The sequence below is a fragment of the Chiloscyllium plagiosum genome, chromosome 21 (assembly GCF_004010195.1).
Source record: "Chiloscyllium plagiosum isolate BGI_BamShark_2017 chromosome 21, ASM401019v2, whole genome shotgun sequence".
Taxonomy (NCBI): domain Eukaryota; kingdom Metazoa; phylum Chordata; class Chondrichthyes; order Orectolobiformes; family Hemiscylliidae; genus Chiloscyllium; species Chiloscyllium plagiosum.
In genome coordinates this window covers 22,003,547-22,022,168 of record NC_057730.1, presented here as the reverse complement: position 1 = coordinate 22,022,168, position 18,622 = coordinate 22,003,547, and the positions used below count along the sequence as shown (strand labels likewise).

At 43.6% G+C, this 18,622-nt stretch overlaps 1 protein-coding gene across 1 annotated transcript in view; it reads left to right on the top strand.

Moving 5' to 3' along the window:
* LOC122560634 (coronin-7-like) overlaps nucleotides 1-18,622 on the top strand; it is a 172,057-nt gene that overhangs the window by 117,533 nt on the left and 35,902 nt on the right. The window contains exon 10 of the mRNA XM_043711484.1: nucleotides 2,602-2,656. Coding sequence (XP_043567419.1) covers nucleotides 2,602-2,656 — 55 coding nt within the window. The remainder of the gene's footprint in view (nucleotides 1-2,601; nucleotides 2,657-18,622) is intronic.

Here is an 18,622-nt window from a genome sequence, read left to right as displayed (position 1 = left end):
TTTACAAAATTATGAGGGGCATGGATAGGATAAGTAGACAAAGTCTTTTCCCTGGGATTGGGGAATCCAGAACTAGAGGGCATAGGTTTAAGGTGAGAGGGGAAAGATATAAAAGAGACCTAAGGGGCAACTTTTTCACACAGATGGTGGTACGTGTATGAAATGAGCTGCCAGAGGAAGTGGTGGAGGCTGGTACAATTGCAACATTTAAGAGGCATTTGGATGGGTATATGAATAGGAAGGGTTTGGAGGGATATGGGCTGGGTGCTGGCAGGTGGGACTAGATTGGGTTGGGATATCTGGTCGGCTTGGAAGGAAGGGTCTGTTTCCATGCTGTACATCTCTATGACTCTATGACACTAATGCTCTGACAGTTCTATAAGCTTCACTTAAGGTGTTCAATTGTCTGGAGTGGGATTTAAAGTCACTATCATTTGATTTGGACACAAGAGTTTTACATGCAGCCCACATTTTGCACCTTAATGTATACAGATTGATATATTGTCAAATCTTGTTTGCTATATACCAGGATGGCATGGTCACTCAGTGGTTAGCACTGTTGCCTCTCAGCACCAGGGAGCCTTGTCCAGTTCCAGCCTCGGGCGACTGTCTGTGTGGAGTTTGCACATTCTCCCCGTGTCTGCGTGGGTTTCCTCCGCATGCTCTGGTTTCCTCCCACAGTCCAAAGACATGCAGGTTAGGTGAATTGGCCATACTAAATTGCCCACGGTGTTCAGGGATTTGTAGATGAGGTGCATTAATCAGGGGTAAATGTAGAGAAATAAGGTAGGAGAATGGGTCTGGGTGGGTTACTTTTTGGAGGGTCGGTGTGGACTTGTTGGGCGGAAGGGCCTATTTCCACGCTATAGGGATTCTAGGATTCTATGATTCTATTGTGTTGTGAAGTACCCTAGAATATTTAACTATGTTCAAGTTCTATATATAAGGCATTTTGCTATTGGAATTGGAGAGCTAAAATGTAACTTGGTCACTTTCATTTGCAATGGGCTGTTTTAATTTAACATTAGTTTCACATACAAATAGACAGGACCTCTGATTCTGGGAGTATGCTTTGGATTTGTGCAGTTCCAGTTTGATCAAATTTAATTTGTACATTTTCACATGAAATGTTGCCATGAGATGCATGATGTCAGCTTGTGTTTACGTGAAGTTTAGTGGAGGGATCACTTCCCAGACCCCATTCCAGTTTTTCAAATCTCTGTTGCCTTCTTTCACCATATTGAGCGAATGAAGGGCGGGTATACAGTCTGTTATTTAGCATTTGTTTGGATATTTTATGCTTTCTGGGACATTGCCAGAGCCTTGTGTGACTGCCAGTGTGGGAAGGCTGGAGGTTGAACATGTAAATATGTTGTGTGGGAACTGCTCAGATTTTGTTTACACGGAGAGCTGGGAGTGAAAGGGGGGTGGGACAGTCAGCTCTGAATGTGCAGGAACTCAAAATTTGAGACTCAAAATAAAATGAGAAGATATGGACCGGAGCCTTCTCACTTGCTGGGAATCAAGATTGAATAATTTTAAAGTAAAAAGGCTTCTGTTTGAATCTTGTCAGAGGTTTTGGTGGTAGAAGTCTCAAATCTTCTACCCATGTTCAATACATTGTGTACATTCTTATATTCCCAACACTTCTCTTTTCCACTCCTCACTTCACTCTCCCTGTGTCTCCCCACTCTCCCTGTGTTCCAACCCTCTTTCCCCACTTTCCTCCTTCCATACTCTCCCTGTTACCCTATCATCCTCTGCACTTATCCTAATTTCTCCCTGTGTCTCACATTTGCCCCATAGCTCCTCTTCATGTCCTCCATCCTAGTTTACCCTTTTCCCTCACTGGTATTTGTCTCATACTCCCTTGTTTCCCCCCTTTCCCTACCCATCTCCTTTGTTATCCTAAGTTTCTAGGTGTCCTGTATTCTCTAATATTACACAGACATTGTCTGCCCTCTGTTGGAGGCGGGATTCACAATGAAATGATTCAGTCTGTTTCTCATGTTTTGCAGTGTGGCTCTGACCACATGCTGTTTAAATGTTAATTTAGTGTTTCAGTCTGAGAATAAGTTGTAGTGATGCTCTGAACTGTAACAAGGCTTCTGTGCAGATAGGCCATTGGATATAGGAGCAGAAGTAAGCCATTCAACCCATCGGGTTTGCTCCACTATTCAATGAGATAAATTGAGGAGGAAGAAAGAAATCTGGACTGGTTCTTCCTGTCTCTTCCCTGACAGGTTTGTAAGGTTGGGTGTATTGGAAGACAGGGCTATGCTTCTGCATAGGTAAAACAAGGACTGCAGATGCTGGAAACTAGAGTCTAGATTAGAGTGGTGCTGGAAAAGCACAGCAGGTCAAGCAGGAAAATAGGTCTATGCTACTTTCTCCCCAACCCCCTCTCATTTATTTCTCCAATCTGGAGGCACCCTGCCTCTATTCCTGATGAAGGGATTTTGCCCGAAACGTCAATTTTCCTGCTCGTTGGATGCTGCCTGACCTGCTGTGCTTTTCCAGCACCACTCTAATCTATGCTTCTGCATATTGCTCTCAGGCTGTGAATGTGATTCTGATGAATTCTCTATCTCTAATCCCCAGATCGCTGATCCCGTTGTATGATGCTGACTCTGGGTTGCTTATCCTTGCTGGAAAGGTGAGTATTAATGATCTTATGCTCCAGGTTGAGACTGATGTTCAGAGATAGCCTTTCTTAACACCATAATTGGAACTTAGGAAACAGGAGCAGGAGGACGCCATTTTGCCCCATGAGCCTGCTCCGCCTTTCAAATAGACCCTGGCAGATTTTCTGTCTCAATGCTGTTTTCCTGCTCTATTCCCATATCCCCTGGTATCTTGAATATTGAGAAATCTAATGACCTCTATCTTGAAAATATTGAATAATCGAGTTCTGCACCCTCTCACAGAATTCCAGAAACTTCCTGAGTGAACTAATGTTACCTCACCTTAGTCTTAAATGACATCTTGTGTTCTTAGATTTGTTCCTGATTCGAGACACCCACCCTCAACCAAAGGAAGCATCCTGCATCAATGTATTCTGAAGATCTGCAAGATCTTTGTACGCTTCAATGAGATCACCCATCATTCTTCTAAATGCAAGAGAATATACTGCACACTGTTTATATTTTTAATCGTTCCTCCTGGGACAGTCATGCACTCCCACAAATCAGGCTAGTCAACCTTCAATGCACTCACTCAGTGGCAAGAGTATTTTTTCTTAGGTAAGGAGACCAAAACAACAGGGAATAAGCAAATAAAAGTTACAAATCATTGCATTTCACCATAGGATAATGTCATCAACTCTAAATGGAAATACAAGACAACAACAAGCCCACCCAAAGTCTGGTTGAAGAGAATGACGCATGAGAGCAACTGGTTGTTGCAACACATTTTAGTTTGTTGGTGATCTGGAAATCAATAATAATAAATATATAAATTAGAACTGCAGGTTTCAGGGGAACAAATTGAACAGAAATACAGTTGAACAAAGGCTCAGTGGAAGTATGTCATTCAAGTCAAAGTGTGGATTCAGTGCTGATATGAATGTTGCACTTTAGAGCATTAGAATTGTGGAAACTATGCACTGGTCAAGAGTCAGTATACTGGGAGCACTGCACAATTGGAAAGAGCAATGCGAACAGGTTGGAGAGATGTACAGAGGGAGTTGTGCATTGTTGGTGCACCAGTACCAAAGAAAGTCAGTGTTCCTGGAGGGTCAGTACTGTGAGAATTCTGTATTAGAGGATAATTACTGAGAGACTTCTGTACTGCTAGAGGGCCAGTTCTGCTACACTATTGGAAGGGCAGTACTAAGGGAGTGCTGGAGGGGGAGTACTGAGGAAGCGCTGCACTGTTGGAAGAACACTAGTGAGGGAGCACTGCATGTTTGGTTGGTCTGTACATAGGGAGCTCTGCAGTTTTGGAAGTTTGGTACCAAGAGAGCACTGAACTTTGCAAAAGCGAGTATTGGAGCAGGGTTACACAGCTAGAGGGGTGGGGTGTACAGTCCTGTGAGAGACCAGTACTGAAAGAATGCTGGGCTGTTAGTGGATCATTAATGTGGAAAAGTGGAGTTTTTGGAAGGACTGTACTAAGGCAACACTACTGTTGGAGATGCTGTCTTTCAGAAGAGATGTTAATCTGGGTCAATAAAAGCAAAATACTGTGGATGCTGAAGATCTGAAATTAAAACAGGAAATGTTGGAAAAGTCCAACATGTCAGGCAGCATCTATACAGAGAGAAAAAGAGTCAATGTGGAGAAGAACTGACATTCAGATGCAACAAAGTCATATTCTCTTTGAAAGGTTAACTCAGTTTCTCTCTCAACAGATGCTGCCAAATCTGTTAAGTTTTTTCCACCACTTTCTGCTTTTATTTATGTGAAACTGACTCCCTATCTGTCCAGTCAGATGGAGGCAAGAAATTCGATTGCACTATCGGAAGAAGAACAAGTTAGTACTCCCTGATATCCTGGGCAGTACATAAGTCTCAGGCAATGGTGCTAAAACAGGTTATCTGATCATTATCACTTTGGTGAAGAGGAATCAGAGTTAATGTTTTGGGACTGGTGACCCTTCCTCAGAGCTGATGTTAGTTAGGAAAATCAGTTTATATGCAGAAGACAGGGAAGGGGGAGGGAGTAAAGAGTAAACGATAGTGGGGACCGAGCCCAAAGAGAGAGAAGAACAGATGTTTTGGCCCCTGTCTAGGTGACATCTTCAATGCTTTGCAGCCTCCTGTGAAGCACTGCTGTACTGCCTCTTCTGGAATTTATTTGATTCTGTTCCTGCTGCTTCCAGTTGTTTATTGTAGTGGTTGGTATATTGGGTCTAATTTGATGTGCTTGTTGATGGAGTCCGTGGGTCAGTACCATGCTTCTAGAAATTCTCGAGCTGTCCTCTGTTTAGTTTGTCTTATGATCATTGTGCTGTCCCAGTTGAATTTGTGGTCCTTGTCATCTATGTGTGTGACTACTGGGGACAACTGGTTGTGGCATTTAGTGGCTAGTTGGAGTTCATGGATGTGGATCGCTAGTTGTCTGTCAGTTTGTCCTACATAGTGTTTTGTGCAGTCTTTGCATGGAATCTTGTAAGTTATGTTTGTCTTGCACATGATCAGTATAAGGTCTTTTGGTCTGGTGAGTTGCCGTCTGAGCATAGCTGTCGGTTTATGGGCTGCCATGGATCTCAGTGGTCGGAGAAATCTGCCTGTCAGTTCCGAGATTTTTTAATGTAAAGTAGTGTGGCTATGAGTTAGGTCCTGGCACGTCCTCGTCACATTGTTTGTCTGTAGTCATCTGCAGATTAAGTTGTGGGAATATCCGTTCTTGGCGAATTCACTGTGGAGATGTTGTTCTCTACTTGGTCAGGAGTGCTGCAGTGTGTTGCAGCCCTTTTGAAACAGGGTCCTAACGCAGCTTCTCTTGTGTGTGTTTGAGTGGTTGCTGTTGTAGTTCAGGACGTGGTCAGTGTGTGTGGCTTTTCTGTACACTTTTGTGGTGCGTTCACTGTTGTGTGTTCTTTGAACCATCATGACCAGGAATGGGAGTTGATCGTTGGTTTTCTCCTCTCTCGTAAATTTGATCCTTGTGAGCATGGTGTTGATAATTCAGTGTATGTTCTCTTAACGATAACAAAAGTGTCGTCTGTGTATCTGCTCCAGAGTTTGGATCTGTGGGAGGGCTGTTTGTTCCAGTCTTTGCATTACTGCTTCTGCTTTGAACCCAGAGATGGGTGAGCCCATAGATATTCCATTGATCTGTTCATACATTTGGTTGTTGAATATGAAGTGTGTTGTCAAGCACAGGTCTAGTAGTTTGAGTATGCAGTCCTTGTCGATAGGTTCTCTATCGTGTTGTCTGTTCTGTCTGTCCTGGCTAGAGTTTTGTCAATTGAAGTGAACAGTGCCGTTACATCAAATGAGACCATTGTTTTGTCCTTGTCTATGTTTATGTTCTTGATATTGTCTGGGAGTTCCTGTGATGATTGTATGGAGTGTTTGGATTTGTTGGTAAGATGTTTTAGTTTTTGTCAGTTTATACGATGGAGTTCAAGGGAATGCCACAATGGGTCTAAGTGGTATGTCTGTTTATGTACTTTGGGAAATCCATAAAATCTTGGGGTGTTGTTACTTTCTGGTTTCATCCTTTGTAGGTCAGTCCTGGTTATTAGTCCAAATGTTTATAGGTTCTGTAGCGTGTTGTTTATTCTGTTGGCTAGCTCTGTAGGTAGGTGTCAGTATCTATCAGTAGTTTCTCTGCTTTACGAATATATTCGGTCTTGTTCATGATAACTGTTATTCTGCCCTTGATTATGTTCTTGTCACTTATGAGTGATTTTAGGGCTTCTCTCTCTTTGGTGTTGAGATTGTTCATTTGCCTTTTCTTTGTTAGGAAGGGTACAATGGTTTGTCTGACTGCATACAGAGTCTGTTTAGTTAGTCCTTTAGTTCTGGGCATACATTCTAGTGCAGCTAGGAAGTCTGGTGTTTTTGCGTCCCTGTGGTCGTAGTTGAGTCCCTTGGCTAGTATGGCCTTTTCTGTATCTGTAAGCTGTCTGTTGGAGAGGTTTTTAACCCAGCTGTCTGTCATGTTGTCTTCTCTGCTGTTAGTTAGCTTAGTCATTTTTGTCTTGTTGTGTATGTGGTTCTGTTCTGTCCTATGGTGATGGCCTGTTCGATTATCATGGTTCACTTCTGATTGATTGTTTGTGAAATTAATGATTTGTGCAAGACAATCATGTGCAAGACAAACGTAATTTACAAGATTCCATACAAAGACTACACGAAACGCTATATAGGACAAACTGGCAGACAACTAGCAATCCACATCTGCGAACACCAACTAGCCACTAAACACCATGACCAGTTGTCCTTAGTGGCCACACACACCCAGATGATAAGGGCCACAAACTCAACTGGGACAACACAGTCATCATAGGACAAGATAAAAAGAGGACAGCCAGAGAGTTTCTGGAAGCATGGCATTCATCCATGGTTTCTATCAACAAGCATATTGACGTAAACGCAATATACCAGCCATTACCACAAACAACTGGAAGCAGCAGGAACGGAACCAAATAAATTCCAGAAAATGCAGTACAGCAGCGCTTCACAGGAGGCTCCAAAGCACTGAAGATGTCACCTAGCCAGGGGACAAAAAGTCTGCAAATCAACTTCCCAGCTCAACAAACATATCCACAACAACAGCAACTAGCACCCGAGCTACAAATCTTTACACAAACCTTGTGAAAGAAGAACAGTTGGAAGACAAAGGAGTGGATAATGATCTGCCTAGGAGGGTGAATAGCTGTTAATAGAGACTGTTAGTGGCTAAGTGGTGTAATGTATAATGGCAGACTATGTGATAATAAGACCTGGTGTGTGGGGCAGGGGCTAGGACATGGGAGAATTCGAGCCCTAAAATTAAAAAACTCAGTATTGAGTTTGGAAGGCTGTAGGGTCCCCACTCAGAAAATTGCACTGAGCTTTGCTGGAACACTGCAGCAAGCCTGAGACAGAGATATTAGCCAGGGAACAGTGTGGTGCGTTAAAGTGGCAGGCAACTGGAAGCTCAGGGTCTTTTTATGGTCAGAATGTAGATGTTCTGCGAAGCGGTCACCCAGTCGAAGCCTCATTTTCCCAATGCAGAGGAAACCACATTGTAGGCAGTGAATGTAGTAGACTAGATTGTGAGAAGTGCAAGTAAAGTGCTGCTTCACCTGGAAGATATGTTTGGGCCCTTGGATACCTAGGACAGAGGTGGTAAATAGGCAATAATTGCAAGGGAAGGTGCTGTGGGGTTGTGGAAGGGCATTGTGAGTGTAGGAAGAGTGGACCAGGGCATATCGGAGGGAATGGTCCCTGTGGAAGGTGGATAAGGGAGGGGAGGGGAACATGTGTCTCTCGCTGGAAGTGACAGTAATAGCGGCTGATCTTCTGGATGTTGGTGGGACGGTAGGTAAGAACAAGGAGAGTCCTATCACTATTGTGGGAGGAGAGAGAGGGGGTGAGGGTGGAAGTCCGGGAGATGGGTCAGACTTGGTTGAGAGTCCTGTTGACAACGGTGCTGGGGAATTCTCAGTTGAGGAAGAAGGTGGACATTTTGGAGGCTCACTTGTCAACGTTGGCCTCATTGGAATATACGCGATGGAGACTGAGGAAATGGGAGAATGGAGTGGAGTCTTTACAGGAAGCCAGGTGCGAGCATGTATAGTGCATGTAGAAGTCAGTGGGTTTATAGTGGATATGAGTGGCCAGTCTGACCCCAGAAATGGAAACAGATGTCAAGGATGGAAAGGGAGGAGTCAGAACAGGTGAAAGTGAGAATGGGGTGGAAATTGATGGTGTAATTGATGAACCTTTCCAACTCCGGATGAGAGAGTCATAGAGACATAAAGGTATACAGCACGGAAACAGACCGTGCCGACCAAGTATCCCCGCCTAATCTAGTCCCATTTGCCAGCACTTGGCTCATATCCCTCTAAACCATTCCTATTCATATACCCATCCAAATGCCATTTAAATGCTGCAATTGTACCAGTCCCCACCACTTCCTCTGGCACCACCACCCTCTGTGTGAAACCTTTGCCCCTTTGGTCCCTTTTATATCTTTCCCCTCTCACCCTAAACCTATGCCTGCTAGTTCTGGACTCCACCACCCCAGCAAAAAGACTTTGTCCATTTACTCTATCCATGCCCCTCATTATTTTATAAACCTCTATAAGGTCACCCCTCAGCCTCCAACGCTCTAGTGAAAACAAAGAACAAAGAAAGTTTACAGCCCAGGAACAGGTCTTTCGGCCCTCCAAGCCTCAGCTGATCCAAATTCACTGTCTAAACCTATTGCCCAATTCCTAAGCATCTGTATCCCTCTGCTCCCCACCTACTCATGCATCTGTCCAGACATACCTTAAATGAATCTATTGTGCCTGTCTCTACTACCTCTGCTGGCAACACGTTCCAGGCACCTACCACCCTCTGTGTAAAGTACTTTTTGTGTGTATCCCCCTTAAACTTTTCGCCTCACACCTTGAATGTGTGACCTCTTGTTATTGAATCCTTCACCCTGGGAAAAAGCTTATCTCTATCTATCCTATCTATACCCTTCATGATTTTGTTGACCTCAATCAGGTTCCACCCTCAATCTCCTTTTTTCTAATGAAAACAATCCTAACCTACTCAACCTCTCCATAGCTAGCACCTTCCACATCAGGCAACATCCTCTTAAACCTTCTCTGCAACCTCTCCAAAACATCCACATCCTTTTGGTAATGTGGCAACCAGAACTGTACACAGTACTCTAAATGCGGCCAAACCAAAGTCTTGTGCAATTTTAACATGACCTGCCAACTCTTATAGTCAATACCCCGTCTGATGAAGGCAAGCATACCATATGCCCTCTTGACCACTCTATCCACCTGTGCAGCCACCTTCAGGGTACAGTGGATCTGAATTCCCAAATCTCTTTGCTCATCAACTTTTCCAAGGCTCTTCCATTTACAGTATAATTCACTTTAGAATTAGACTTCCCAAAATGCATCACCTCACATTTACCTGGATTGGACTCCATCTGCCACTACATCACCCAAGTCTCCAATTTATCTATATTCTCTTGTATTTCTTTCACCGTCCTCTATGCTTTCTGCAACTCCACCAATCTTTGTGTCATCTGCAAACCGACTGATCAGACCAACAATGCCCTCTTCTAGATCATTTATGTAAATTACAAACAACAGTGGCCCCAACACTGATCCCAGTGGAACACCACTGGTCACCCTTTTCCATTTTGAGAAACTCCCTTCAACTACTACTCTCTGTTTCTTGTTGCTCAACCAGTTCTTTATCCACCTAGCTAGAACACCCTGCACACCATGTGATTTCACTTTCTCCATTAGTTTACCATGGGGAACCTTATCAAACACCTTACTAAAGTCCATGTATATGACATCTAGAGCCCTTCCTTCAGCTATCAACTTGGTCACCTCCTCAAAGAACTCCATTAAGTTGATAAGGCACAATCTACCCCGCACAAAACCATGTTGCCTCTCACTGATAAGCCTATTCTTTTCCAAATATAAATTGATTTTATCCCTCGGTACCTTCTCCAGCAACTTTCCCACCACTGATGTCAGGTTGATTGGTCTGTAGTTACTTGGAGTATCCCTACTACCCTCCTTGTGCAGGGGGATGACATGAGTAACCCTCCAGTCATCCGGCACCTCACTTGTGTTTAAGGATGCTACAAAGATATCTGTCATGGCCCCAGCTATTTCCTTTCTCGCCTCCCTCAGCAATCTGGGATAGATCCCATCCGGTCGTGGGGATTTGTCCACCTTAATATCCTTTAGCCTACCCAACACATCTTCCCTCCTTATGTCAACTTGATAGCTAACAGCCCCAGCCTATTCAGCCTCTCCCTGTAGTTCAAATCCTCCAATCCTGGAAACATCCTTGTAAATCTTTTCTAAACCCTTTCAAGTTTTAAAACGTACTTTGATAGGAAGGAGAGCAGAATTGCGTGCAATATTCCAGGGAAGCAGCACAGATGATATCATTGATACATCAGAGAAACAGTTGTGGATGGGGGCTGGAATAGGACTCGAACAAGGAATATTCCACATATCCCACAAAGAGACAGGCTTAGCTGGGGTACCCATGGCCAGGCCTCTGACCTGAAGAAAATTAGTGGAGTTAAAAGAGAAGATCGCCAAGTGGAAGAGCGTGTTTGAGGGTTGAGTCGATTCAGGAGCCTTTGCTCCAGGAAGAAGTGGAGAGATCATTCTAATGGGGGATGGACATATAAAGGGTTTGCATGTCCATGGTGAAGAGGAGGCAGCTGGAGCCTGCAAATTGGAAATTCTGAAACTGGCGTAAAGCATCAGAGGAATCATGGATGTACGTGGGCAGGGACTGGACCAGGGGAGAAAAGACTGTGTCATGGTAGAAAGAGATGTGTTCTCTTTGCAGGAGCAGGCTGAAACAATGGATCTAGATAAGTTGAAGGCTGCAGATACTGGAGATTAGAGTTGAGAGTGTGGTGCTGGAAAAGCACAGCAGGTCAGGCAGCATCCGAGGAGCAGGATAATTGATGTTTTGGGCAAATGCCTTTCATCAGGAAACAATGGATCTGCCCAAGGCAGTCCTATTTGTGGATTTTCAGAAAGAGGTAGGAGCGAGCTGTGTGGGTCTGGGAGGCTATCTGCTTGGAGGCAGTGTGGGGGAGATTAAGGTTAGTAACCGTAGTTGATACAATGGCCTGATGTGCCATGGTGGGTCATGGTCCAGGAAGATTGGACGAGGTATTTGAGAGCTGGCACTCGGCCTCTGCAATGTAGAGGTCAGTATGTGAGACTACAACAGCACCACCCTTATTGGCAGGCTTGATAACAAAGTCAGGGTTGGATCTAAGTGCACGGAGTGCAGTCAATTTGGAGGGAGATGGGTTAGATTGGGTGAGGGATGTAGAGAGGTAGCCACTAGCAGTCACCATTAACACATATTCACCCTCCTAACTAGATCAATATTCACTCCTTTGTCTGTCCAACTGTTCTTCTTTCTCTTTTGGGCTCTATCCCCACCTATTCTTTACTACTTAGCCCCTTCCCATACCCTATCTTCTGCAGATAAACTGACATTTTCCTAGCTACCGTGAGTTCTGAGGAAAAGTCACTGGACCTGAAAAATTACCTCTGATTTCTGTTCACAGATAGTGCCAGACTTGCTGAACTTTTTCAGCAACTTCTGTTTTTGTTTCTGATTTACAGCATCCTCAGTTCTTTTGTCTTTTATTATCAGTTTGATGTTTGTTAGATCTTTTGCTGTAAAAATGTTGCTTTTAGAGGGACACTCAATCCTCTACGCTCTGGCTATCTTGTGTATTATTATCCTTCTTCAATCTTCCAGTATTCCATTTTGCCAATAGCTGAGTGTCTATTATATTTCATGCTGTAGAGGAACAGAAGGAAACTATTCAGCTCTTTGAACTCTTCTGTTTAGTGAATCATAGAACATGTGGCCCACAACTCTATTTGCTCACTGTTGCTTCATCTTCCTCAATACTCTTAACCAATCTCCTGATTTCCGTTCAAAGCTCCAATTATTCTCCAGCATCCATTCGAATTTAGGAGAGGGCGTTTGAGATTTTCACTTGCCTTTACATGAAAAATATGCATCCTGGTTTTAGTTTTGAATGGCCCCACCCTTACATCCCTTTAAAGGACTTTATGTGAGTAAATGCAAATGTTTCAGTGATGCAGCAACTAAACTGAGGCTTTAAACAAAGGAATCTGCAAACTAATAGTTAGAAGGGCAGGTTAGCTGATTTGGACAACCATCCTCTTCTGTCCATGGTTTCTGAGCCCCAGTACAAATAACCACCCAGCAGGGCTGAATTGGCTCAATATTTAGTTTCTAAGAAGAAGGGATTTACTTATGAGGAAAAATTGACCAGATTGGACTGTTGGAGTAGAAGTTTAAAGTCATAGGGATATGCAGTACGGAAACAGACCCTTCAGTCTAACTTGTCCATGCTGACCAGATATCCTAAGTAAATCTAGTCCCATTTGCCAGCATTTGGCCCATATCCCTCTAAACTCTTCATATTCATATACCCATCCAGATAACTTTTAAATGTTGCAATTGTACTCGCCACCACATCCTCTGATAGCTCATTCCATACATGCACCAACCTCTGTGTGAAAAAGTTGCCCCTTAAGTCCCTTTTAAATCTTTCCCCTCTCATCTTAAACCTATGCCCTCTAGTTTTGGACTCCCCCACCCCGGAGAAAAGATCTTGACCCTATCAATGCCCCTCATGATTTTATAAACTTTTAAAAGGTCACCCCTCAGCTTCTGATGCTCCAGGGAAAACAGCGCCATTATATTCAGTCTCTCCCTATTGCTCAAACCCTCCAACACTGACAACAGCCTTGTAAATCTTTTCTGAACCCTTTTAAGTTTCACAATATGCTTCCTAGAGCAGGGAGACCAAAATTGCAAGCAGGATTACAATAGTGGCCTAACCAACATCCTGTATGGCTACAATGTAACTTCCCAACTCCTATACTCAATATGCTGACCAATAAAGGCAAGCATTTCAAATGCCACCTTCACTATCTTATCTACCTGCGACTCCACTTTCAAGGAACTATGAAGCTGTGCTCCAAGGTCTCTTTGTTCAGCACCTCTGCCCAGGACCTTACCATTAAGTGTATAGGTCCTGCCCTGACTTGCCTTTCCAAAATGCAGCACCTCACATTTATCTAAATTAAACTCCATCTGCCACCCCTCAGCCCATTGGCCCATCTGATCACGATCCTGTTGTACTCTGAGGTAACCTTTTTGCTATCCACTACCCCTCCAATTTTGGTGTCATCTGCAAACTCACTAATTATACCTCTTGTGCTCACATCCAAATCATTTATATAAATGACAAAACGCTGTGGACCCAGCACCGATCCTTGTGGCGTGGCACTCCACTGGTCACAGGCCTCCAGTCTGAAAGGCAACCCCCACCGCCATCCTCTGTCTTCTATCTTCGAGCCAGTTCTGTATCTGAATAGCTGGTTCTCCCTCTATTCTGTGTGATCTAACCTTGCTAACCAGGCTAGTTTTAACTAAAAAATGTGAAAGATCAAAAATGTGGAAGATGTGATAAATTAATTGGAGAAGACAAAGCAAGAGATCAAAATAGCAATTAGGGAATAAGAGAGAATTTAACCATACCCCTTGGCACTCAATGGTATTGCAGTTGCTGAACCCCACATCATCAACATTGACCAGAAGCTGCACTGGACCAGCCATACAATTACTGTCACCAAAAGAGCAGTTCAGAGACTAGGAATTCTGGAATGAGTAATTCACCTGCTGTCTGCCCAGTGCCTGTTCACTATCTGTAAAATACAAACCAGGAGTGTGATGGAATACTTTTCTACTACTCTGGATGAGTGAGGTTCCAACAACACTCAGGAAGCTTGACACCATCCAGGACAAAGCAGCCCTCTTGATTTCCATCTCATCCACTGTCTTGTGCATTCACTCCCTTCACCATCAATGCACAGTAGTAGCAAGATGTATCATGCACAGGATGCATAAGATAGGCAGTGATGCTCCAATGCTCCATAAATGGCACCTTCCAAACTTGTGACCGGTACCACCTAGAAGGACAAGGGCAACAGATGTTTGGGAACAGCACCATTTATAAAATCTCCTCCAAGCCTCACATGATCCTGACTTGGAACTTTGTCACCATTCCTTCACTGCCATTGGGTCAAAATCCTACAGCTGTCTTTCTAATAGCACTGTGGGTGTCCCTACATCTTAACAACTGCAGCAGTTCAAGAAGGCAGTTCACCCCCAAGCCATTTAGGGATGTCCAGTAAATTCTGGCCAAATTCTGGCTCAACCCCCTTGGGTCCTCCCACATTCCTGATGAAGAGCTTATGCCCAAAACATCAACACTCCTGCACCTCTGATACAGCCTGACCAGCTGTACTTTTCCAGCAACACACTTTTTGCCACAATTATTTACAAATAAATGACTTGAATGAGGAAAGAGAATATACTATAGCCAACTTTGCAGATGACATAAAAATAGGTGGGGAGGCAAGTTGTAAGGATGATTCAAAAAGTTTACAGAAGGATACAAATAAGTTTAAAGAGTGGGTAAAAATGTGGCAGATGGAACAATAATGTGGAAAATATAGGTTATCCACTTTGGCAGGAAGAAGAGCTGAATTTATTTAAATGAAGCAAGACTACAGAAAGCTGCAGCACAGAAGGATTTGAGGGTGGTTGTGCATGAATCACAAAAGGCTGGCATGCAAGTTCAGCAGGTAATACAGAAGGCAAATGGAATCTGTCTTTTTATCTCAAAAAGAGTAGAGTATAAGTAAGGAGGACATGCTAAAACTATCCTAGGCAGTAGTTAGAACTGGAATACCGTGAACAGTTTTAGTCCCCTGATCTTAGGAAAGATATACTGATATTGGAGACAGTCCAGAGAAGGTTCACTATGTTGATCCCAGATATGGAAAGATTTTCTTATGAGAAGATGAGTGGGTTTCGCCTGTATTCATTATAATTTAGAAGGATGAAAGGAGACCTTATGGAATTCGTGGGCGGCACGGTGGCACAGTGGTTAGCACTGTTGCCTCGCAGCGCCAGAGACCCGGGTTCAATTCCCGCCTCAGGCGACTGACTGTGTGGAGTTTGCACGTTCTCCCCGTGTCTGCGTGGGTTTCCTCCGGGTGCTCCGGTTTCCTCCCACAGTCCAAAGATGTGCAGGGCCAGGTGAATTGGCCATGCTAAATTGCCCGTAGTGTTAGGTAAGGGGTAAATGTAGGGGTAGGGGTATGGGTGGGTTCGCTTCGGCGGGTCGGTGTGGACTTGTTGGGCCGAAGGGCCTGTTTCCACACTGTAATGTAATCTAATGTAATCTAAAAAAAAAAGAATTATACATGACTCTTAAAAGCTTGACATGTTGGATGTGGCAGGTTCTTTTCCCTTGTGGGAGAATCCATGACCAGTAGACGTAACCTCAGAATAGGGAGTCCCCCATTTAAGATGGACAAGGCGAATGTTTTTCCCTGAGGATAGCGATTTGGTGGAATTCTTTACCACAGAGGGATGTCGAGACAGTGTCATTAAGTATATTCAAGGTTGCAACAGATAGATTTCTAATTATTTGGAAAATCAAAAGTTCTGGTAAAGGCAGGAAAGTGATGTTCAGGATTATAACATTTGCCATGATCTCAATGAATGGCTGAGTAGACTTGATGGGCTGATTGGCCAACTGCTGCTGCAACGCCTTTTGGTCTAATTATATAAAATGCTTATTCATCACATAGATACAACATATGGGGCATGTACAAATTGATTACCATTTAATAATGGCTATTCTAAGGATTACAATGCTGCAAGTGTGGGCGGCACGGTGGCACAGTGGTTAGCACTGCTGCCTCGCAGCGCCAGAGACCCGGGTTCAATTCCCGCCTCAGGCGACTGACTGTGTGGAGTTTGCACATTCTCCCCGTGTCTGCGTGGGTTTCCTCCGGGTGCTCCGGTTTCCTCCCACACTCCAAAGATGTGCAAGTCAGGTGAATTGGCCATGCTAAATTGCCCGTAGTGTTAGGTAAAGGGGTAAATGTAGGGGTATGGGTGGGTTACGCTTCGGCGGGTCGGTGTGGACTTGTTGGGCCGAAGGGCCTGTTTCCACACTGTAAGTAATCTAATCTAATCTAAGTGTTGAGGCCAGGTCGCCCCTCTATTTGACTTCTTTTCTCAAGTTATCTACTTCACCATTAAGATTATGGTATTGGCAGGAAACAACAAGACTAGGATCATCCCCAATGCTGTGTGCAGCACCAGCAAAAAGATGGTCAAGGAAGTATTTAAAGCCACAATGTTCTTTTCAGAATCACACCTTATATCAGAGAAAGGACTTGTTTAGGCTATAGAGAGCTGCCAACTTCAGATTGTTCAGCAGTTTGCCTTGTGATCGCCACTGAGTTCATTGATGTGTTTCAGCTCCCTGTCAATTATAACAGAATCATTGAATCTCAAGAGTGAGGAAACAGGCTTTCGGCCCAACAAGTCGGAAGAGTAACCCACCCAAACCCATTCCCCTATCCTATTATCCTATATTTACCCCAACTAATGCACCTAATCTACACATCCCTGAACACTATGGGCAATTTAGCATGGCCGATTCACCTAACCTGCACATCTTTTGGATTGTGGGAGGAAACCAGAGCATCCAGAGGATACCCATGCAGACACTGGGAGAATGTGCAAACAGTCACCCGAGGCTCGAATCGAACCTGGGTCTCTGGCACTTTGTGGCATCAGTGCTAACCACTGAGCCACCATGTCACCCCAATTCTGTGTTTCCGTCTCCAAGTTTAGTGAGTGCCAGTTATCAGGTCCCCTCCAAGTTCATGATTCATCCCATCATGCAGATGCTGTTGTGATACTGTGTCAGGGAAATTTTTAGAGTCCAAAAGTAAATGCCAGCTCTGACTCGAGTGGATCAACTGTACTGGCCTCTCCCAGTTTTCAGCTCCGAAAGGGATTGATTTCAATCATATCTCACTCTGTTTCTGTTATTGAAAGATCATATCTGCAGAGTTAGAAGGATCTAAGTGTAAAGAATACATTTTTAAAAAGGTATGAATAACTGATTATTAACAACTTGTGAATTAACAATTAAGCACTTGTAAGTTCACAAGTTGTTAAGCCCGAAGTAAATAAAGCACTTCAAACACTCTTAACAGGCAATTCTGAAATTAATGTCAGTGCTAGTGAATAATGGTTATTTGCTTTTGAACTTAGACATTTACCTGTTTTAATCTTATATGATAAGTCTGACGATCGTATTAAAAACTTTGTGTAATGACATCATTCCAAATATTTAGCACCTACAATTACTATCATGAACTAATGTTATGTGACAGACCTTGTTATAGGAAAGATTCTAAGTGGTATTCTTGAAACCTTACAACATTGTGTGTGTGTACAAGAGAGAAAAAGTGCGTGTATGGTGTAAGGTGAAATTTAAAAGGCTTTTGGAAAAAATATGTGAGTTGTTTAAACTGGTTAAAGAATGATCAAATTAATTTGAGGTATGTTCTGCAAACTAGTGAAAGCTGGCTGCTGTAACAGAATAAGAATAATATGAGCTATGAAAGAAAAAAGGCAGTTTAGGATCAATGATGGACAATCTACTCTAAATCTTAAACTAAAGCAGAAATTACTGGAGAAACTCAGTAGCTCTGGCAGCATTTGTGGAGACAAAGCTGAGCTAATGTTTTGACTCCAGTGAGACTTCTTTAGAATTGCTCCAAACCTTGTTGCATACAATAATGAAAGAAATTGAACACTCCGTATTAAACTTCCACACCACCTACCCGAGTCACAATTAACTAAGGACTAGAGCTCACATTGAGGCACTAACTCAATGCCTCAATGGCATCCATCTCAAAGGAGGGTGCCAGTAAACAGGAAACTGGCTTGAAGTGTGTATACTTCAATGCAAGAAGTATACGAAATAAGGTAGGTGAACTTGCAACGTGGGTTGGTACCTGGGACTTCGATGTTGTGGCTATTACGGAGACATGGGTAGAACAGGGACAGGATTGGCTTTTGCAGGTTCCAGGGCTTAAATGTTTTAGTAGGGTCAGAGGTGGGGGTAAAAGGTGGGGAGGTGTGGCATTGCTTGTCAAAGATCATATTACAGCGGTGGAAAGGATGATGGATGAAGACTCGCCATCTGAGGTAGTTTGGGCTGAGGTTAGGAATAGGAAAGGTGAGGTCACCCTGCTGGGAGTTTTTTACAGGCCTCCTAATAGTCCTAGAAACGTAGAAGAAAGGATTGCGAGGATGATTCAAGAGAAGAGTGAAAGAATAGGGTGGGTTGTTATGGGGGACTTTAACTTTCCTGATATTGATTGGGAAACCTATAGCTCAAGTTCGTTAGATGGGTCAGTGTTTGTCCAATGTGTGCAGGAGGGTTTCCTGACACAATATGTAGATAGGCCAACAAGAGGTGAGCCCATACTGGATATGGTTCTGGGTAATGAACCAGGCCAAGTGTTAGAATTAGAG